At 48.4% G+C, this 22,650-nt stretch overlaps 1 protein-coding gene across 3 annotated transcripts in view; it reads right to left on the minus strand.

Moving 5' to 3' along the window:
• LOC140487006 (coiled-coil domain-containing protein 50-like) overlaps positions 1-22,650 on the minus strand; it is a 46,676-nt gene that overhangs the window by 4,062 nt on the left and 19,964 nt on the right. For all 3 annotated transcript variants that reach the window (XM_072586355.1, XM_072586354.1, XM_072586353.1), the window contains exons 3-11: positions 20,930-20,992; positions 19,883-20,012; positions 17,377-17,467; positions 6,652-6,757; positions 4,219-4,379; positions 2,893-2,955; positions 1,577-1,705; positions 774-889; positions 24-121 (exon numbers count right to left, since the gene is read on the minus strand). In XM_072586355.1, coding sequence (XP_072442456.1) covers positions 24-121; positions 774-889; positions 1,577-1,705; positions 2,893-2,955; positions 4,219-4,379; positions 6,652-6,757; positions 17,377-17,467; positions 19,883-20,012; positions 20,930-20,992 — 957 coding nt within the window. The remainder of the gene's footprint in view (positions 1-23; positions 122-773; positions 890-1,576; positions 1,706-2,892; positions 2,956-4,218; positions 4,380-6,651; positions 6,758-17,376; positions 17,468-19,882; positions 20,013-20,929; positions 20,993-22,650) is intronic.

Consider the following 22,650-nt stretch of genomic DNA (forward strand, 5'->3'; position numbering starts at 1 on the left):
GATGGTGAACATGAATGTGCTACCTGGTGGAACTGCAGGAAACCGGTCAGAGGTGTGCTCCAGATGTTTGGATTTAAAGGTAGGATCCAGCTCCTCTGCTATGTTTCTGGGGAATAGGTGCCTTCAGCAAAGAAACACATGAAAAAAAAAATCCGTAAAACACACAGAAGAAAGGTCACTTTGACATCCACCACAGCAATGACTTAGTCTGCAAACACATGGAAACTTTGACTCTTGAGGACAGTCCCTGACACAATCTATGTTTGGGTGGGCAGGTTTCTCATTTAACTTTCGGGGTGGAAAGATTGAGTTTGGTTTCTTGTTTCATTCAACAATGAGAGTTAAAGGGACCCCTGTCCACCAGCGCAGTGGAAAATTCCTGGCCCCAGCTTTAACTCCCAGATCACAGGCACACCCACAGCATACGTTGCTGTATTTGCCTTGGTGCTTTATGGGGCTGGAGCGATCTTAGGGAGGGAGTTGCAGGGTGTTGTGGGGTAATGTGTGGTAGATATTGAGTGCTCTGGGTAACATAGCAATCAGTGCCCCTAATTACTTCACAATAACTTCGACAAGAGGGAGCCTCTCTTTCCTGATAACGCATGCAAACATCCTGAAAAACCCACTTGAAAAGGTGGGAGACAGGTTCACCTGAAGACAGAGCTAGACTGTCAAGACAGTGACACACACACACACACACACACACGCACCCCACCCTCACCCTCTGACCCCCATCCCTGGTACCAGTAAGTGACAGCACTGGGAGTGGGTACCTTGATCGCTGTAGCTGCTCTGTGGGAGACTGTCCTCTCTCGGGAGGCTGCTCACCACGTGGAGAGGGAAACCCTTCCGAGTTTAATCGCTCTTGGCGAGAGGAGGCTGGCTGATTCTGAAAAAGGAAAGATGAGATTAAACCTGGCCCAATCTACAGTCCCTGCCCTCCACCTCCAACCCAACAGCTAACTCAGTCATAGAGTTTCACAAGACCTTGGGTGGCTTTAGCTTGACCCTATGTCAGTCATTATTGAGTTCAGCCAATGTTAGATACGAGGAATACTTATTCACTAGTTGCAGCTTTAAGCAACAGGGTGGACAAGGTAAACCAAGTTGAATTCCCTGTTAACTCATGATAAACACATGAAGGATGAGCAAGGTATCAGATAACCATTAATCTATCCAGTGAGGAACTGGAGAAAATTCCATTTAGGAAAATAAAGGGAAAACAACAGGTGAAGTCAGACACAATGGCCCAGGAGAGAGACAGATAGAGGCTTTCTGATCCTCTTGTTAATAATCCGAGTCTGTAACTAGTAGCATTGCTGGGAACTCCATCACTCTGCGATGACTGCACAGTAGTTGGTACAATGGGCTGAATGGCCTCATTTTGTAATTATATTCTGGGACTGGGACTTGGCCATATGGACAAACATTGGTACAAAACTCCAAACTGAATAATTACATCAGAATCAACTATTGCACCGATATTTTATACAGTCACCCACATGGTTAAATCAAACAAACTGGGTGAACCGTGCTCAAAACAAATGTTTCACATCCTGATTGAAGTGTTCCTTACCCGCCTCTTCGGCGTCTCTGAGCATTCGCTGCTTTCTCCTGAATGCTCTCTCCTCGCCAACCTCTGTTCCAGTCGCTTGGACTGTTTGTGGGCTTTTAATTCTTGTCTTTGAATGTATTTGGCTATTTCCTGGCAGAAATAGACTTGATCTTAGATAGGCTTTAGCTTTTGTCAAGTCAAGAAAAATGGACAGGATGATTCATTTAAGCAATATTTATGTAAGTTTTCTTTTTAAAATTCTTTTATATTACACCTTTCACAATCTGAAGATGTTCCAAATGGTTTCTAGCCAACTGAGTACTTTCAAACTAAAACCTAACTGCTTTTGTAATGTACACAACAGCCAGCATACACACAACAAACTCCCACTCACAGCAACGTGATAATGACCAGATCGTGTTATGTGACATTGATTAAAGGTTAAATGTTGGTTTAGATATTGAGGGCATCTTGCCTGCTTTTTGTCAAAACACTGCCATTGGATCTCTTTTTTAACACCTGCAATTGCGGCCTGGACCTATTTAATATCGTGTCGAAAACAGCACGAGGACTCCCTGGCAACAGCAGAAGCGATTACCCACTCAGGTCCCTACAAACCACGAGCATCGGTATCAGAGACCCGACAGCCAAACCAGAGTGAAAGCCAAAACCGTTAGTGAGTATCATCCAGGTTTCCCTCAGCCTGCCTTCATCCCAGCTGCTTCAATCAATGCTTTCTCATCTTCACACCAACAGATATTGGGGCTCATTAGCAAAACTTAACCTGACATTCAGGGTCTGGGTGATATCCTATTGTTCAGCTTTGGGATGGCCATCCCAAAAGCACAGGCATCAATCCCCACCAACACAGGTCCAAGTAGTTCTTCTATAATGCGTGTCTCGTCGCCGCAAATTGGCTATAACACAATTGACGAACTGTGACCTTGTCTGTGTAACATTAACTTTCTGCTGAACAGATATAGCGGGTTTTCCATAGTGCGAGGTTGAAGAGGAACATAACTGTACTGTTATAGCAGAACAACCTGTATTCCTTCCCCAACGACCCAGGTATCACCCCCCCCCAAACCCCGACTACTTATCCAGAGTTTCCACCTATCTACATGGACAGAATCTTGGGAGCGTGTCTGGTCCATCCAGGGAGTTCTCCCTGTTTTGACAGTCTCTGATCTCCTCAGCTTCATACACTGACTGAAATACTGGGTAATAATGGCAGGAGAGCACCAGTGAGCTGTGACTGACGGCTCCCTGGTCTTTTGTATAAGCCTTGATCAAACCTCAACGCTCCCCCCTTGTGGTGCCCATTGCCTGGATGGTACCTCATCCTGTGCCACCTGAGCTGCTCGGAAATCCTCCTCCTGGTTTCTCTGGCTCCTCGATCTCTGTAAGAGATTTATTCACAACGTAAGGACAGCTTTACACGAGAAGCAAGGCAAGAAGCAGAAATATCACAATATTTGGTGTCGAACTCATACTTGTTTTTTTCAGGGCATGCAACAGGAAAAAGTCAGCAAAGCAAAGTCACATTCCATAACTGGGGGAGCGGAGTAGCAAACATCTAGACCTGTCCTCTTCAATCCATCCTGTTCACAAGCACACACACTATCTCGCTTCCTATTAGCCAGTTCATCTTAAAATGAAACTTTAACCCCACTCCGAGACAGAAAATGAAACACCAGTTAGTTCATCGCTAAACTCCAGTTCTACGGCCAGACACGTTTCCAATTACAGACTCAAACTGGATGACACTTCCTTTTGACGGAGTTCCCAACTCACCCGTCAATAACATGAACTATCTCCAAACTGAACCACAATAAAAGCTCAACATTAGATCAGGTTAGTGTGGAGGTGCCACAGATAATAATGAAGGACCTCATTAACAACTTGTATTTACATAGCATCTTTAATGTGGGGAATGTTCCAGGGAACCTCACCCGGAATATTCGCAGTTAAAACACCGAGCCACAAATGAGGACAGATGATTAAAAGCTTTGTAAAATTAATGGTAGCTGGCTTTTCCCTCGAATGGGGAATTTCAAGACTAGGGGACACTTTTTAAAAATGGGAGCAGTGAAGTTTAAAAAAGATGAGGGTCAAATTTTTTTTTTTTTTTTTACACGGAGGGTGGTTCATGTGTGGACTGAACTTCTTGAGGAAGTGGTGGATGTGGGTACAGTTACAATGTTTAAAAGACATTTGGATAGATGCATGACGAGGAAAGGTTTGGAGGGATGTGGGCCAGGAGCAGGCAGGTGGGACTGGCTTAGTTTGGGAATATGTTCGGCACGGACTGATTGGGCCGAAGGGTCTGTTTCCATGCTGCATGACGGCAGGATTGTAAAGGCACGTCATAAACAACATCTTAAAAGAAGGAAAGAGAGAGACCGAGAAGTTTAAAGAGAATTCCGGGGCAGCTGAAGGTACAGCCACTGACGTTGATGTGATGACAATCAGGGAACGCACAGGCGGTCTGAACCGGGAAGGAGCTAGGCAGGGATGGCAGGCTTTACGGGGCTGAAGGAGGCAGCAGAGATGGAGGTCTGAGTGAAACTTTAGTGACAAGACAACAAACAGATACCTGAATGCAGTTTAATGATGGGAGACAAGAGTGCCTGGCACTGCCCAGGTCGCCCAGCCTCACTTACCATCTGCACCATCCTCACTTCCTCCTCCTCCTGTAAGAGGCGGGCCAGAGCTTCATCACGTTGTAGCTGCTCCTGATCACTCTCGTAGGAATCACTGAGATTCAGCTGGGCCACCTCGCTCTCTAAGGGGTTCTGCTCATGGCCATGCCACAACCTCCTCCCTGGAAACAAAAAAGGCGCAAAAAAAAAACGTGGATCATCTCTCCTCCTTCACCAGCCAAGTCAGAGAGTCTACAGGACCAGAGATCCAAAATCGGTCTTATAGTGGACAGCGAAGAAGGTTATTTAAGATTACAACAAAATCTTGATCAACTCGGTCAATGGGCTGAGGAGTGGCAGATGGAGTTTCATTTGGATAAATGTGAGAGATTGTGTTTTGATAAAACAATCAAAGGCAGGACTTAGAGTTAATGGCAGAGCCATGGGATGTGTTGTCAAACAGAGACCCCTAGGGGTTCAGGCACTTTGAAAATGGTGTCACAGGTAAACAAGGATGGTTTTGAATATGTTTAGCACACTTGCCTGCACTGCTCAGACCATGGAGAATCGGACTTGGGGTGTTACGTTGAGGTTACACAGGGTGTTGGTGAGGCCTCTTCTGGAATACTGTCTGCAGCTCAGGTGACCCTGTTGTAGAAGGTTATTATTAAACTGTAGAGGGTTCTGAAAACATTTACTTAGATGTTGTTGGGACTGGAGGGTTTGATCTATAAAAATAGCCTGGATAGGCTGGGACTTTTTTTCACTGGAGCATGGGAGGTTGAAGGGTGACCTTGTAGAGGTTTATAAAGTCAGGAGGGGCATGGATAAGCTAAAAGACAAGGGTCTTTTCCCTAGGGTAGGGTTTCAAAACTAGTGCTGGAAGAGCACAGCAGTTCAGGCAGCATCCAACGAGCAGTGAAATCGACGTTTCGGGCAAAAGCCCTTCATTTAAAACTAGGGGGCATACGTTTAAGGTGAGAGGAGCAAGATTTAAAAAGGACATGAGGGGCAACTTTTTGTTTTACACAGAAAGCAGTGTGTGTGTGGAATGCACTGTCAGAGAAAGTGATGGATGCAGGTACAGTTACAACTTTTAAAAGACATTTGGATAAGTTTACGAACAGGAATATGGGCCAAGCACAAGCAAGTCAGACTAGTTGAGTTTGGGAACATGGTCAGCATGGACTGGTTGGGCCGAAGGTTCTGTTTCTGTGCTGTATAACTCTATCCCAACCTGACTGTCTCATCTTCACACACCAGCTGGCACTGGCAAGTCGACTCCAGGGGCATCACAACCCGGCCAATGTCCAGTGGGGGCAAAGGGAAATAAGGGGGAAGAGCAAGGAGGGCAAGAATTGTGGGGGGCTCTCAGTCCTCACTCAGTAAGTTGAGGTGTTACAGTGTCTAATGACACTGGAACCTGTATCATCCATTGTGTGAGTCTCTCTGCCTGCAGCTCACCAGCGCTGGCACTGCCAACACTGTGCCCATTATGTAAAGCACTGTCTGGAAACACTGCGGTCTGACCTGCAGCTTCAAACTCATTCATTGTGTTTTAAAACCATGTATCTGGTCAATTATATCCCTTTATAGTAAACCAGCACTGAGAAACCCAAGAGCTTATCCACACTAAATACTTCAGTGAAGGAGATCGGAGCAAATTTTGAATGCATTGTTAGAAGGCAAATTGAGGAACACTAATAGGTAAGTAGATGGTAGAATCTTAAAGATCACAAAATAACAAAGGGGACAGGGAACACTGCATCATCAAATATAGCGGAACCAGAATTGTTAATAGCTTTTGAAGATTAAGTGATTTTTAAATAAAATAAGAAAATTGAACATGGTTTAAGGGAGGGGCAGGAGAATGGGACTGAGGGATTCTGGGAAAGTCAGCTCAGCTGCAATGGGCTGAATGGCTTCCTCCTGGATTGTAACATTGGAGTGGGAAAGGGTCTCGTAATCACCATTTCAAATGCTAGCCCTTGCCCTGTCCAGCATGTGAGGCGCAATAGGAAGGATAGACTCGCTTCCAAGAGGCAAGATCTCGGATTCACAGCCCAGTCGAGAGATTGAGGGGGATGCTTGGCACACCAGCCTCACTCCTGAAGAAGGGCTTATGCCCAAAATGTTGATTCTCCTGCTCCTCGGACGCTGCCTGGCCTGCTGTGTTTTTGCAGCACCACACTTTTCAACACCTAACCTACACATCCTTGAACACTATGGGCAATTTAGCAAGGTCAATTCATCCAGCCTGCACACCTTTGGACTGTGGGAGGAAACTGAGGTACCTGGAGGACACCCACGCAGACACAGGGAGAACGAGCAAACTCCACACAGACAGACAGTCACCTGAGGCTGGAATCGGACCTGGGTCCCTGGCGCTGTGTGTGGCAGCAGTGCTAACCACCGAGCCACTGTGCCTGCCCCATGTTGGACAGCATCCTTTACCTGGTGGTCTGTGCATCTCATCTCCAGCTGCATACATCTCAGCCTCCAGCACCAGCCTCCTCTGGTCCCTCAACTCCTCGTCCTGCTGTAATCTCCTGGCCACCTCCTACAATTCCATTGGAGGTAGAAGATTAGTCAGAGGAAAACATTCGCTTCGCATCCCCTTGAGCTTTCAAACCCAGAAACACTCGACACTTATTGCATGACATAATCTCTGTGCAAAGAGAAATAAACTGTGCATAGACCCAACGTGGAGGAAAGATGATCAAAGAGAAGGAAACCAAATCCCTCCTTGGGTGCACATGCCCCCCTGGCTCAATATTCAGTCTGGGACGTTGTGAGAGCACACAGTCAGGTTAACCTGACCTGCCCCTCCCCCAGGGAGAAGCAGCACCTTCAGGGGAGGAGGGAAGGGGTTAAACAACCAGAAACGATGAAAGTGGTCAGTGTAATTGAGATAAGAATACAGGGGGGGTCATTAACAATAGCTCAGACACAGTGGGCTGAATGGCTGTCTGCTGCACCATCACAATGCTGTGATTTTAAACCAAATCTGTAGGAGAACGAAAGAGAACGATTGGCTGATGACAACGGAGGGCGATCACAACACAGCCAGTGTTGGTGGGGAATTTTCACGGCAATTCTCTCAAGTGTTTTGACAGGAAATTAAAACACTGACCAAATCCAGGAAGCCAAGGTTAGAAACCGGTAAAAAGCAGACAGCTCAATGTTAATCAGAGTCAAACCAAAACTAGGAGGTGAGATTAGAACAGACCAGCTTTCCCCCACACCCAGGGGCTTTACATTACAGCAGGGACTGAGGCATTGTATTTCTGATCAGTGCCACTGTTTACCAAAAGCTTAGCATGCCCCCAAGAAATAAATTACTTGTTTCAAATATATATTGATACGGTCCTCTCCCTCCCTGACACCTACAGGATTCGGGGTGTGCAGGAGGAAATCACAGCAATTAAAGCTGCCCTTATTGACCCTCCAGAATTCTGTAACCTCCCCCAACCCTGTTACCCTCTGTCAGGTTTCCTCCCCTCTTGTTCTGGCCTCTTGCACCTTCCCAGTGGCCAGCTCCCTGCCACTGGCAGCGATGACTCCAGCTGCCCATGCACTACCCTCTGGAACTCCCCCAGTCCTTCTGCCTCACTCCTCCACCTTTAAAGAAATTCATTTAAACCCACCCACTTTGATCAAACTCCCATGGGTCCCTGTTCTAACATCTACTGTCACCAATTTTGTTTGGAGAAATCACGCTGTTGGAACATCTTGAGCCATTTCACTCCATGTAAATTGCTATATAAATACAATTGATCATAGTTAATTTTCAGAAAAGCTCTGCATTCTCCCCTCCTTAAAACTCTTTGATCAACCTCTCAGTGTTACAATCTTGAAACGTTTTGCAAACAATCCTGTGTAACTCCCCAGGATGAATTCGTATGTTGAAGGAGGCATATAAATGCAAGTTATTGTTGAATCATCAGTCTGTGCAGATATGTCTGATCTGACACATGGCCTCAGTGCCCACTACATTAAGAAGAGGCAAAGATTCCAACATCTGACCCAATTGTGACACTGAAACTGTTGAACTCCAAGCTACAGGAATACATGGCAAATGTCTGGGTTTGTGTTTTGACTCAATATTCTATACGTAACTGACAGAAAGTGATGAATATCCACAGCTAATGAGCTATCCTTGATCATAAACCAAGCTTGATCAACAGATGTTTAAAAGAGACCTCTTCTGTGACCAGAAAAGGGAGCAGGTCTACACAACGCTCTGTACAATGGTCCAACAGCACAAGAGGCTGGTGGGGACTCAAGAGGCAGATTAAGGCAGAGAAAGTCTCAGAAGAGCTTCACAGAACACAAAGGTCCAAAACTGACCCCCCCAGTCTCTGTGCAGTACGTCATTCTGAGTCTCAGTAGGTGGAATAAGTAACTTCACCACTGGGTCCAGGTGGGAGGAGGTAAAGAAGCCGAAACCTTTTGCTTTTCATCTCTCGCCAATGAACGGGGCTGGAAAGCACTGGGAAGTGAGGACTTAGAGAGGATACTGTCGTCCTGTGGAGGAATAGGCCCAGCAAGAACCTGCACAGTAAATATCTCAGTGCCACATTAAAAATAAGTGAAATTAAAGTTAAAGTTAAAATAGACAGTTGGCTCACCCCTGGACTTTCTGCTGACACAGAGAGGAGAAGGGGAGGACTGCAGATCAGAGTCGAGAGAGTGGCATTGGAAAAGCACATCAGGTCAGGCAGCATCCACGAAGCAGAAGAATCGACATTTCGGGCATAAGCCCTTCATCAGGATGATTCAAGCGTCGATTCTCCTGCCCCTCGGATGCTGCCTGACCTGTTGTGCTTTTTCAGCGTCAAATACTGGCTCTGACCAGAGGCAGGCTGTGTCAGCAGGAAGAAAGTGCTGACCACTGATATTCAACTGTCAGGGACCTCTCAGCTGAAGCCGTGCTGACAGAGGGGTGTTCGAGCGGGTCAGCAAACACAGGAAAGGCTGAATCTCTCTTCCCAGTCCCCAGCTCAGAGAAAGAGCATCTCAGTTACCAACAGAAACTGCCATCAGCCTCAGTATAGCCTAGGGAAACAGCACAGTGCCTGGGCAGAAGATGATCAGGTCATTTGCCTGAAAACATCTCCAGCTTCCGTGGAGAGAGAAAACAAATCAGTTAGGGTTGGAGGAGAAACAGAAATGGAGAGGGCGTATGAGGCAGGGCGGGGGGCGGGGGGGAGAAGAGAGAGAGTGAGAGAGAGAGTGAGAGAGAGAGTGAGAGAGAGAGTGAGAGTGAATATGAAGGAAGTGAAGGGGCAAGGACAGCAGGAAATTGTCGAAGGCTGGCATTTATATAGCACCATCCACAACCTCACGCATCCCAAAGCCAATTAAGTACTTTCAAAATATGTTTATTGTGTGGGAACAACAGCAGCCAATGTTCACTCAACAATCTCTCAGAAGGAGCAATGTGGTGTTGACCAGGCAACCTGTTTCAGGGACATTGATTAAAAATGGCTAAGGGCATCACAGAGGACCTGCTACCACCTGCCTCATCAATAACGCAGTGGAATCTTTTCAGTCCAGCAGAGGGCCTCAGTTAGCAGCTCAGACATGGTGGCGTCGCACTCCTTCTGTACAGTACCCTGTAACTGGGAGTCTGAGCTTGGACTTTGTTCAAGTCCCTGGAGAGGGATTGAAACTAAGGGGAGAAACGAAAATATTCCCTGACCAGGCACTGGATTACTGCAAGGAACTGCACAGATATAGGCTGAACCTGACTACACCACACAATATGTTGAAGAATGCCTCCAAAATTCTGAGGAGGAGGAGCCGGTGTTGGACTGGGGTGGACAAAGTTAAAAATCACATAACACCAGATTATAGTCCAACAGATTTATATTTAGAAGCACTAGCTTTCTGAGCGCCGCTCCTTCATCAGGTAGCTATGGAGCAAGACCATAAGACACAGAATTTATAGCAAAAGATTTCAGTGTCATGCAACTGAAAATTCTGGACTTTCCCAGCTTTTAAAATAAAATTCTATCAAGACACACCGGATATTTTTATGAATGGACCGTAAAGACTCTCTTTAAATTTTATTTCTGTAGTTAGGTTTTCTACCACACGGGGGTGCTGAAACTCCACAGCCACCACAAGATCCTCTGCAAAATGACACTAACTCTTCCTTGCTGTGGTTAGATCCTAAATTGCTGCTTCTTGTTCAGTGACTCTCCTGAGAGCCCATCAGTGTGTGAGAATCAGCAAAGTATTGGCCTAACAAGGGCATCACATCCTTTAAACACTCTTCAGAGCAGTCAATCATTCACCTTCCGAATTTATATTCGGCAGCCAAGATACAGGCATGAACTGCAGGTACCCTGAACCCAGTTTGAGAATCAGATATTTCTGGTTAATGACCGGTTGCTGGTCAAGACACGGAGAGCTTCAGTCACAAATAATTATGGGATGGCAGAGCTCAGCTCCTCCTTTACAATTCTCTGCACTGAGTGTCACCGAGTTCACCAGCTAATTACACTGCTATCCCCCTGATGTTTAATTCCATTCGCCTGGGATCTAACCTGATATACTAGCTCATCATTACACTAACTAATCATCTAATTAGATACACAAATTCATCATTCTACCAACCAGCACCTAACCCAATGTTCACTTTGTATGGTATGATCTGCCTGTAGTGCACGCAAGAATAAACGTTTTACTGTCCCTGGGTATGAGACATTAATAAATCAAATCAAAGGCTAGATCAAATCAAAGTGCTCATTGCACTAACCAGGCATCTGAGCCAATACATGAGTTGCTCATTGCACTAACCAGTTCCACTATTGCTCGTTTAAAGGTTAACTCAAGTGTAACCATCATGTGTTTGGAATGTTTGCAGATTATTTGTCAGACAGACAGCAGGGGGTTTCTTGGCTCCAGGGTCCCTGCTTGGAGACAGGAACCTTCCCGACACAAACATCTGGCTCCAGCATCTGGCCAGCTTCCAGCAGCCTGATTGGACACTGCAATGCGAGCCCCTGCCAGCGTGCCCATGGTAACTCCAACTCTTCAAACCTTCACCGCAAGTTTCACACCTTCAAAGAGACCGCTGAGGAATGGGGAGCTCGGGGCTACATCGACAAGTCAGAACAGTTAAGGTAATTGGGCAGAAGAATATTTTACACAAGTTGCCACAATCTGGAAAACAGAGCAGCAGAATTCAGAGGCAGTCACATTAAAACTTCCAAAAAGAGAAAGTTGCAGCGCTGCAGGACCATTTGGAGAGTCAGTACAGACACGTGGGCTAACTGGCCTCTTTCTGGCCAACATCACTTCATAATTCTAAAGGTTCAGATAACGGTTAAAACACGGGGAGAGCCAACAGAATTCAGGGGAAATTTGTTTCCTAGAGGACAATCTCAGTCTTTCTCACATGCTGTATCGGCATCAGTTTGTGTGATATAGTGTGTACAACTAACACTTCCATTTATATAGCATCCTTACTTCCGTAAAATGTCCCAAAGCTCTTCTCATGAATGTCAGACAATTGCCACCAAGCGATCCAAGACCAGATGGGATTTATTTTAAAGAGCGTCTTAACAGAGATGAGAGGAGACAGAGAGAAATGAAGAAATAGAAGGAGGGGATTCCAGAGGTTAAAACCTTTTGACAGTTGAAGACAGGGCCTCCCAATAAAGCTGGGGCTGGAATGGAAGGACTGCAGAGATTTCAGTGCAGAGTTAGGACAAGGCTTGAGGTTGTGAATTTTAAAAATTCAGAGTCAATGTGAAAGATTGAGCACGGGGTAACATGTGAATGAGACCTGTTCTGAGCTAGCTTGTGCATGAGCTCAGTTCATGGAGATTGGAAAATGGGAGGCTGGCCAGGAAAATGTTGGAATAGTCATGTCAAGAAGTAACAAAATGAAGGAAATTAGTTGGAAACTAGATCCCGTCTGCAGCCTGTGCTGATATCGCCCTCCCTGTGCTCCAGCATTTCATATGGATTTTTAAACAGTTAATGGTGGCAGATCCATGGCCTACTGGAAATGTTTCTCAAGCTGAGGCATGTTGTTTAAAGTGCAGACCGGAGGGGTTTTGTTTTACAGCTGTTCTACAATTAGAAACAGTTACCAATTCAGAATGAAAGCTTAAACAGGTTCAAACCATTACCATGATTCCATCCTCCGCATCTTAAATCACTTTTACTCAAAACAATAGACATTTTATTGGGTTTCTGGGTAAACTGGACATGCCAAGTTCCTTTCAGTATTTCCTCCCACACCTACGCTCCGATATTAAAATAAAATGGTAGGCCTTTTCAAACCCAGTTGCTGACTGTGCAGCGTGGAGCTAAAAGACTTTGGGTTCTCTCCCTGATTCTCGGAGCAGCCAAACAAGCAGCTGGTCCTGATCAATGTTCCCAAATATACACATCAAGAGAGATCAGAAACGAGCTGGCGTGTAAAGCAGCTTTCAGGCTGTGTCTGCACAGGTCCTGGGGAAATAGCCAGGGAGCCTCAGTGAGAGTCAGCACCTTCAGAAGGGGAAGGGGGATCAATACGAAGACATTCAGCAAGAGAAGAGAAAGAGGTCCATGTAAGGCAAGGTCAGGACCAATTCCCTCTCAGAGGACAAGGGCATACTGCAGCCAGAGATAATCTCAAAGAGCCAAGCCAAGGAGGACGGGATTAATTTTGTCACTGAATCCAGGAGTTGCATTGAGTGGCCCAGCAGCATCAGCACCAAGAGGAGAAAGGGTCTGAGTAAGGGTGTGATGCTATAGAGTCAGGACGAGGAGTTGTATATCTATCAAGTCTCCGTCGAGTATCTCGATGGAACTGCAATATCAGCATTATCGCAGAGACTGAGTTTTCAATGAGACCCCCAGTCCCAGGCACATCGATACAGCCCTGTCTGTCGACACACAGCCCCAACCTCCCCCCCCCCCCCGGGGTCCCAGCCCTGACACCTTCTATAGAGACACCCCTGCTCTCCCCTCCCAGCCCATCCCCCCCAGCCCATCCCCCCCACACCCCTCTGAGGCCATCCGAACCATCCACCAACATCCCAGGTGAGGTGGAGGTGGGGGTGGGCTGGAAGGGGGAAGCAGAGAGTGTGGCTGAGGTGGGGGGGTGTGTCTGTGTGGGTGAGGTGGGGTGTGTGGGTAGGGGTGAGGTGGGGGGGTGTGGGTAGGGATGGGTGTATATGTGAGTGAGTGAGAGAGAGAGAGAGAGAGAGGTGGGGGGTGTGTGTGGGTGAGGTGGGGGCATGTAAGTGTAGGGATGAGGTGGGGAGTGTGTGTGTGTGTGAGGTGGGGGGTGTGTGTGTAGGGGTGAGGTGGGGGGTGTGTGTGTGGGGGTGAGGTGGCGGTTTTATGGGTGTGTGTAGGGGTGAGGTGGGGGTGTGTGTGTAGGGGTGAGGTGGCGGTTTTGTGGGTGTGTGTAGGGGTGAGGTGGCGGGTATGGGTGTAGGGGTGAGGTGGGGGTGTGTGTGTAGGGGTGAGGTGGGGGTGTGTGTGTGTGAGGTGGGGGGTGTGTGTGTAGGGGTGAGGTGGGGGGTGTGTGTGTGGGGGTGAGGTGGCGGTTTTGTGGGTGTGTGTAGGGGTGAGGTGGGGGTGTGTGTGTGTGAGGTGGGGGTTGTGTGTGTAGGGGTGAGGTGGGGGTGTGTGTGTGTGAGGTGGGGGGTGTGTGTGTAGGGGTGAGGTGGGGGTGTGTGTGTAGGGGTGAGGTGGCGGTTTTGTGGGTGTGTGTAGGGGTGAGGTGGCGGGTATGGGTGTAGGGGTGAGGCGGGGGATGTGGGTGTAGGGGGGGTATGTGGGTGTGGTGGGGTGTGTATGTGTAGGGGGGATGTGGGCTTGTGGCGGGGCTGTGTATGTGTAGGGGAGAGGCAGGGTATTAGACACAGAGGGTGTGTGCAGCACTCTCACAGTGTATTAGATACGGGCGGGGGGGGGTACAGCTCTCTCACCGTATATTAGACCGGGGGGTACAGCACTTTCACACTGGTATTATACGAGGGGGGGGGGGGGGGGGGGGGTGAGGGTGCATGCAGCTCTCTCAGTGTATTAGACACGGGGGGGTGTACAGATCTCTGTGTATTAGACACCATGGGGGGGGGGGGGGGGGGTGTAAAGCACTCTCACAGCGTATTAGACACAAGGGGGGGGGGGGTGCAGCACTCAGTGGATGAGACACGGGGGTGTGTGGGTGCAGCACTCTCAGAGTATTAGACACGGGGGGAGTGGGGCGGGGCTGCAGCACTCTCACAGCGTATTAGACACTGGGGGGGGGTACAGCACTCTCACAGTGTTTAAAGCAGGGGTGGGGGGGTGCAGCACTCTCACAGTGTATTAGACACGGGGGGTGTACAGCACTCTCACAGTGTTTAAAGCAGGGGTGGGGGGAAAACAGCACTCTCACAGCGTATTAGACACGTGGTGGGTACAGCACTCTCACAGTGTATTAGACACTGGGGGGGGTGTACAGCACTCTCACAGTGTTTAAAGCAGGGGTGGGGGGTTGCAGCACTGTCACAGGCACTTTCTTGCGTGAAATTGGAAATAAACACAGAACGCTGGGGACACTCAGCGGGTTGAGAGAGAAACAGAGCACACATTTCCTATCCAACGCAAGTCTTCTTCACAAGGTGACATTTCTGGAGAAGAGTCTGTTTCTCTCCACAGATGCTGCAGACCTGCTGAGTTTCTTTAGCACTTTGTGTCAGTGCCGGCCTGCAGTGCAGAACCTCTCACTGCTGCAAAACAACTCATTAATGCTTTATTTGTGTTTATGGGCCTTGTTCTGCACTCGCCCACAAGTGGAAACACTTTGTCCTATGTTCGGCTTGTTGGCCCCTTTCCCCAGGTACTGACTCAGAGAGACTGAGCACAGGCTGGGAACTGTAGGAGGCCAATAGCTCAGAAACCAGACACGGGTGGTAGCCTCAGTAAAATTAAAAATCAAAAGCAGCCTTCTTTTTGGAGCTGGAATTGATCTGCTGAACCAGGTCTGGCTATAAACACAAGAAAGCCACTTCCTAAGGTGAACTTCAGAACCATCTCCAGTGAAAACAAACGCAGGCAGAGAGAAGGGAACAACGACGGGGGCGGGAACAGAGACTTACTGCTTCATGCGATTAAGGTGGAATATATGCCACAGCCACTGCCAGCACGGGTAGACAGACAGATCCTCCTATTCAACCTGACTATTTCAACAGTCACTGCTTCTCGATGTGGCAAGCATCATTTTCATGTGTTTGTCTGTCTCCCAAGGGTGTGAAGACAAAATACACTCCAGGCAAGCTGGGATTCGAGAGTAGTGGGTAATTCAAATAGGGCGTTTGGATGTAATTCAATCTCATTTTACAATCATACATTGTCCCTATTTCCGCTGAACATGAAACTCTAAGTTTAGCCTTTGCCAACTCTCTTGGGCTATCACCACTCTGTTTCATTGAGCTTCCCACTGACAAACAAGGCAAATGCACTCACTGCAAGCCCCCCACTTTCACAAGAAGCAGAAACAGGAAGGAGTTGTGCTTCAGGGACTGGATTCCTCACTGATTCTGTACATAGTGTTGCTGTGCAGTTGTTATCATTTACACCAGTAAAACAATCACACTCACACCGACACACCCACTGTAGGTGCAGAGACTGGTAATGAGCTCGCATATTTCTCCAATAGACAGACAGACAGTTGGTTAGAAGGCTCATGGAGCACATTCCCCAGGGCAAGGCAAAGGTAGAGCCTCCATAAAACCCTCGAGCAGGCCAAGGATCAAACAAACCTGAGCCTGTATCAGCCAGTTCAACAACTCAAACAAAACCAGAGGAATACCCTGAATTTTTGCAACTTCATTCACAGACAGATTGGATGAGTTGTATGTCTCTCTCAACTCATTCAGAAGTTAGCCAAGGGTTTTTTTTTAGCAGAAACAGTGATGAAGGAGTTTGTACTAATTGCATTACTGAGTTCTCAAGGGAAACTGCCCTCTCGCTGCAAAACAGACCAGAGCTACATCCATTATTTAACAAATCCAAATCACTGGTCTAAAATTTCATCAGATCAGTGTCTCACAGCACTAAAGCTTCCTGCCTGCAGCCGAAAGCCCATGTTGAAGTTAAACATCGAGCAGCCTGGCCTGTCTGAAAGCTGAAAACACCAGACTGCTTTAGTTCTCCTTCCCTACTCCAAACTGTCCAATTCTGGCCCAAATATACAGCACAGTTGTAGCTGGAGGCAGCAAGTGTGTGAAGGAATGAGTTCAGTGAGTTGGATTTCAGTCCAGTCAGCTCATCACTCACTGGTGAAAACAGACAGGACTTAAGCCAATTTGGACAGAGACAGAAAGACAGACATTCGGTTTTGGATACTCCATCTATCCACTGGGGCTGTTGATTAGTGAATAACTTAACTCTAAGAACAGGTGACTACATCACATGTCGCTCATCCCACTTTCATGGGATTCCAGTCATGTCTAGACTAGTTAGGGCTAATCCAGGCCAGTTTGTGACATAAGGAGATAGGTTTGACTCTAAGGGAACTGGCCAAAAGCAGCAGATTTGCACTAACCACATTCCTTCAAACTTGTTGCCATGATATGCCATGGATTCTAACAGGGTGGAGAAGGTGGTGGAGACTTAAACTGCTGAACATTTAACAGGCCCCTTGGGGCACTGAGCTCAAGGCCCAGGGAGCAGGGCACTCAGTCCATGACTATTCAGTAACTGCAGCTGAGTGTGCATACATGGACTTTGAAGGATGATCAGGGAAATGATCATTGGATTCAAACATACATCATTGTTTCAACAGCTTGCAGAGTCTACCTGGGCTTAAACATGAAGACCAGCTCCTGGCAGGCAAGTGGGACCAGTTAAAATTGTGAAAACCAGGCTGCATGAGCAAGTTAGGCCGTAGGGCCAGTTTCCACACTGTAGACCTCTGACTCGACTGAAGGGAAAGGGCTAGTGATACTTATGGAACCGAGTGCCAGAAGGAGTCAACACGTTCAGAAAGGGAAGAGCATTACATTTGCTCCAGAAGGAGGCAGGGCTGGGAATAAAGAGGGAGTAAAGACATCCTCCTGGATACACACTGACAGTTCAGAAACACCTGGGAGTGGGAGTTCCAGCACAGTTACTGGTTTCAGGCCCAGTGGAACTGCAAATGGGAAACATTCACCATATTCCAAAGATAAGGCCTACCTTGTCCTGCTCCTCCCGCTGTAGGCTCTCTGCCACGTGCTTCTCAATCTCCTCTTGCACAACTTTGGCGTATTGTGAATCCAGCTCCTCACTGCCCAAAAACAACACAGTTACCTCACAAAAGAAAGACTTGCACTTAAATAGCACCTTTCACCTCCTCAGCATGGCCCAAAGTGCTGTCCAGCCAAGTAAATACATGTAAAGTCTGGCTCCCGTTGTAATGGAAGAAAGGTGTCAGCTAATTTATACAGAGCAAGGTCTCACCATCAGCAACTGACAATGAGCAGGAAATTATCCTGGGATCTTGCAGTGCCATGGGAGGGAGTAGATGGTGCCTCGGTCTCAAGTCTCACCTGGAAAGCATCCCCCCCACCCTCCTCAATAGACTGGACCCTACTGGTCGATGACATGGAAACAATTTCCAGCTTGCACCAAGTTTCTCTCTATTCTTGTGCATGGAATTGGGACCTTGCTCATCCCTTGGAACTGTGCTGTGGTTCACTCAGTCAATGCAGAGTGATCCACACGCCTGTGCGTCTGCAGTCATGTAGGTAAGGGTGGTTGGTTAGTGAACCAGATAGGCTTTTATCACAATTGAAGATTGCTGTCATGGTCACCGTTACTGAATACTAGCTTCATATTCCAGATTTATTAATAAGTTCCAAATTCTGCCAGCTGCTGTGGTGGTATTTGAACCTGTGGCCTTGGCCTTGACCTCTTGATTCCTAGCCCATTGGCATTACTCCATTGTAAGAAAGAGAGAACTGCAAATGCTGGAGATTAGAGTGGAGCTGGAAAAACACAGCAGGTCAGACAGCATCCAAGGAGCAGGAAAATCGATGTTTCAGGCAGCATGGTGGCACAGTGGTTAGCACTGCTGCCTCACAGCGCCAGAGACCCGGGTTCAATTCCCACCTCAGGCGACTGTCTGTGTGGAGTTTGCACATTCTCCCCGTCTCTGCGTGGGCTTCCTCCGGGTGCTCCGGTTTCCTCCCACAGTCCAAAAATGTGCAGGTTAGGTGAATTGGCCATGCTAAATTGCCCGTAGTGTTAGGTGAAGGGGTAAACGTAGGGGAATGGATCTGGGTGGGTTGCTCTACGGAGGATCTGTGTGGGCTTGTTGGGCCAAAGGGCCTGTTTCCACACTGTAAGTAATCTAATCTAATCTAAACTTCCTGATGAACGGCTTTTGCCCAAAATGTCGATTCTCCAGCTCCTCGGATGCTGCCTGATCTGCTGTGCTTTTCCAGCACCACTCTAATCTTGACGACTCCACTGTCTCCCCAGTGACAGAGGTTAATAATAAGGATGGGAGAAACAGATCACAGCCACTTGTATGTGATGTGTGTCAACTCACCTTTTAAGCTGCTCCCTAATTGACATACCCACCCCAGGCTGTGTCTGCTGTTGGACGCAGGCACTTTGTACAGACAGGTTCCAGTCACTATACAACGCACACAGACACCTTTTGGGCACTGGGTTTGTACATGCAGGAGTCCAGGGCAGGTGAAGGTGGGTCTGGTAGCTCCACTGTAATGGAACAAGCTGCCAAGTTTGGACATTGCTCAGATCAGATGTGAAGGAGTATCACCAGGAGGGTGGGGTGGGGTGTTGAGTATGACTGGAGACAGAGAGAGACTGACTGGATCCTGAGGGAGAGAACAGGGCATGCTTTCAGCTCCAGAGGATGTAGCATTCAGAAGTTGATCATTCTGCATTAGTTACACAGCCCATTAGCTGCAGGAGGGTAATGTTGGTCGTGGCTGGGAACCAGGCCCAATGACTCAGGTAAAGCCATGGTTCAAAGGGGAGATCACGGTGTTCCTCATACTGCTCTCATTAAATCATTTCACATATTATTCTCTTTAAGCAAAAAGCCACCTGAACATGATTTGTGTTTTCCACACGTTTCAGTTGGATCATTGCCCCTTGTATCCTCAGCTCCTCCTTCTCCAATCTCCCCACCCTGCTCGCTCCTATTGGGGAGCTGCTCTTTGCCACTCGCGACGCCCCCCCCCACCCCCCCCCCCCCACCTCCCAAAATGGCCCCTCCACACAGCTCCGTTGCTGGGGTTTGCTCCGTCACTCTATCCTGGTCCAACCCTCAAAATCTGTGCCCCCTTATTCCCCCGCACCCCCCCCCCCCCCCAAACCCTACCCCTCCTCTACTCGCTCCCCCCACCCCTCAAACCCTACCCCATCTCTACTCACTCTCCCGGCCCCCAAACGCTACTCCTCCTCTACTCACTCCCCCCCACCCCTCAAACCGTACCCCTCCTCTACTCGCTCCCCCCACCCCTCAAACCCTACTCTTCCTCTACTCGCTCCCCCCTCCCACCCCTCAAACCCTACCCCATCTCTACTCGCTCCCCTGGCCCCCAAACCCTATCCCTCCTCTACTCACTTCCCCCCCCACCCCCTAAACCCAATCCTTCCTGTATTCGCTCCTCCACACCCCCAAACCCCACCCCTCCTATATTCACTCCCTCCCCTCTGATTTACGTACATCTCTTGCTGGTGCTCCCGGCTGTAGTGTTTGGCCTCCAACTCCTCTTCGTCCTGCAGCTTTTTGGCCACACAGACATCCTGCCGAACCAACTTGTTCTTCTCAATGTTTGAAGCATAGTGCTGTTCAACTGGGGAGCACCGACACAGGACATCGTTCATTAGCAAACACACAACTCTCCCCATCGCTGGGGAGTTACACAGTAATAGTAACTTTGGTTTCGTCTTTACCCCTTGATCAAAGGAGCTGACTCCAGAAAACTCTGCCTTCCTTCATGCACACGGGTCCTATTCTCAGCGGGCCACACGTTTTACATTTCTGCTTCACCCGGAGTTATGGGGATTTCACGGACATTAGAATATTTCACCTAATGTCCTCAGTCACACATCCCCTTCCCCCTCCACCACCCACTCGCCTGCTCCTTTAATGAATCCCTCCTGGGCCAACCTTGTCCCTCTGTCTGCACCATCCCAATCACCAGTTCACTTCTATTGCTCAACTCTGGAAGCTGATCCAGCCCCAGCTCTTCAGCCCCTCTCTCGCACCTCCTGCCCTCCACCAGCCCTGACTACCACCTGCCCCCAGCCACTCCAAAAGATACCGGCCTTCAGCTGTATTCCTAGTCAGTGCCCTCTCCTTCCTGCCCCTTCCCCTTTTTCCCTCAAGTTCCCTCATCCTTAACATGCTCCTCAATTTCCTCATGGCTTCAAAACCTTCTCCATGAGCATTGAGACACTCCGACCGTACAAGAGTGAATTCTTGAGTCCGAATCTCTGCCAGTGGTGTCAGTGGTCCGAGCCCAAGGGTAGTGAGTGCAACCTGAAGCTCTGCTCCCTCTGAACTCCCCCCAGACAGGGGCACAAGCCCCATTTTGGATGAGGTTAGAATTCGTCACCGACTACGTCAATCTCGCAGCTTGGCCTCGCCCTGACCCCACTGCCTCTCGAAAAGACAGCCAAGGAGCAATTGGATGTAAACAATTCGCCCGCCTGTGACTGACCCAGGCTCAGGTGTTTGATTGAGTCCCTAAGATCAGCTTCCACTTACTCTCTTGTTCCTGAAGGTTGTGTGCCAACGCCCCATCCTCCAAGACAGCAAACCCACGGCACACTGCAACACAAGAGGGGAATTAAAATGGTTCTGGGCAAGACAGACATCGTTGGTGAGAACGCCCACTAAACAGGCGCCAGGAACTGGGAACATAAACAGCCCAAAGGGCCAAGCAACCTCTTACCCAAGAGCCATTCCCCTGCACACTACAACGCCCTGTGCCTCTGCACTATGTCTCATGCAAAACAAACAGCAGCTTAAAATGTGCTCTGTTTTACAAAGACAACATTCCCCCAGGAACTATGTTTAGTCTGTAGCTGATGACTTCCACAAACTATCAACGGCAGCTTCGATGGTGTGAAATCTCACAAGGAACTCCACAGTATGGATGGACAAGAACGTGCATGACAAGATATCCAGACAGTTAACTGAGAGTTTGGGTGAGGAGGCAGGCTTTCAGGGAGTATCTTGTCGAAGGAGAGGGTTGGAGACACTTAGGGAGGCTCCCACAGAGCTCAGGGCCCAGACAGCTGAACCACAGCCACTAATGACAGCATTTTCCCCAGAGGGTGTAATTGAACAGTTGCGTTACACTGTGTGGCATGAAAGAGCTGGGCTAGGATAAACACTGCACCAGCTCAGTGCGACTCAGCCTCTACCTGAGCCAGAAGGTTGTCCATCCCCAGTCTCCGATTCGAGTACATAATCAGTTAAGCACTTGACAGTCCAGTGCAGTCCTGAGGGAAGGCAACAATGTGGAGGGGGCACTGTAATCTACATTGCAATAATCACAAAACACAACACAAACACTGAATGACCTCCTTGTATTCTGTAAAATTCAAAAATTTTGAAAGCTCTTAATGGAAGGGTCTCCTGGATATAAACATTCCCCTTTTTAGCATTGATACTGCTACATGAAACATGGCTCCTGTCATTAAAAGCAGACACTTCTGACGTTATTGTCAGTGACATCAGAAGAAATGTATCCGTTTAAACATCCCAGTCAGACAAAAGGCTCGCTTGACTGGAACAGCTATTTTTAGCCTGGCTCAGACCTCAGTGAAAGCTGTTCACAGCGACCAGTCAAAGTGATTTGTGACTGGGACCTAAATCCCTCAGGCAGCAGCAGGAGTGAAGCGCAGTACCTGCTCTCTCCACCTGACACATTGCTTTCTGCTCAGCTGTGGCCGCACCATCCCAATGACTGGGAGGGTGCAAATGGGACTGGAAACAATAACCCCCTCCCCCCACCCCCAGCCCCAGCCTCTCCCTCCAGTGTCCTCCCTCACCACCCCCTCCCCCAGCACGTAGCCAGATGCCCCATATATCCCTGCCCCATGCAGCATCAAGCACTATTCTACCATGTGCAGCATCTCAAACCAGCCCAGTTTTATCCTTCAATCTGGCTCAGTGTAGTCACACTTTATAACAGGGGCATTGGATAGAGACGGGCAATGGGAACTGTACGCCTCCTGTACCCTCTGCCTCCCCTCCCTACTGTGTGCCCCAGATATATAAGCAAACCTGGCTCCTCAGCAGGCAACCTGGACTAAATTATAGCGAGAGTTGTAATCTACTGGATTTGGGAGCTTTAAAGCAGACACAGAGCTGTTTTCTCACCAGCAAGGCAAGTAGGTCAAGGATCTTCTCGAATTGCCAGACCCACCTCAATACGAAGTATCACGACCATGCCATTCCCACTCTGGGGGTGGGGGGCG

The sequence above is a fragment of the Chiloscyllium punctatum genome, chromosome 16, assembly GCF_047496795.1.
Source record: "Chiloscyllium punctatum isolate Juve2018m chromosome 16, sChiPun1.3, whole genome shotgun sequence".
NCBI classification, from domain to species: Eukaryota; Metazoa; Chordata; class Chondrichthyes; order Orectolobiformes; family Hemiscylliidae; genus Chiloscyllium; species Chiloscyllium punctatum.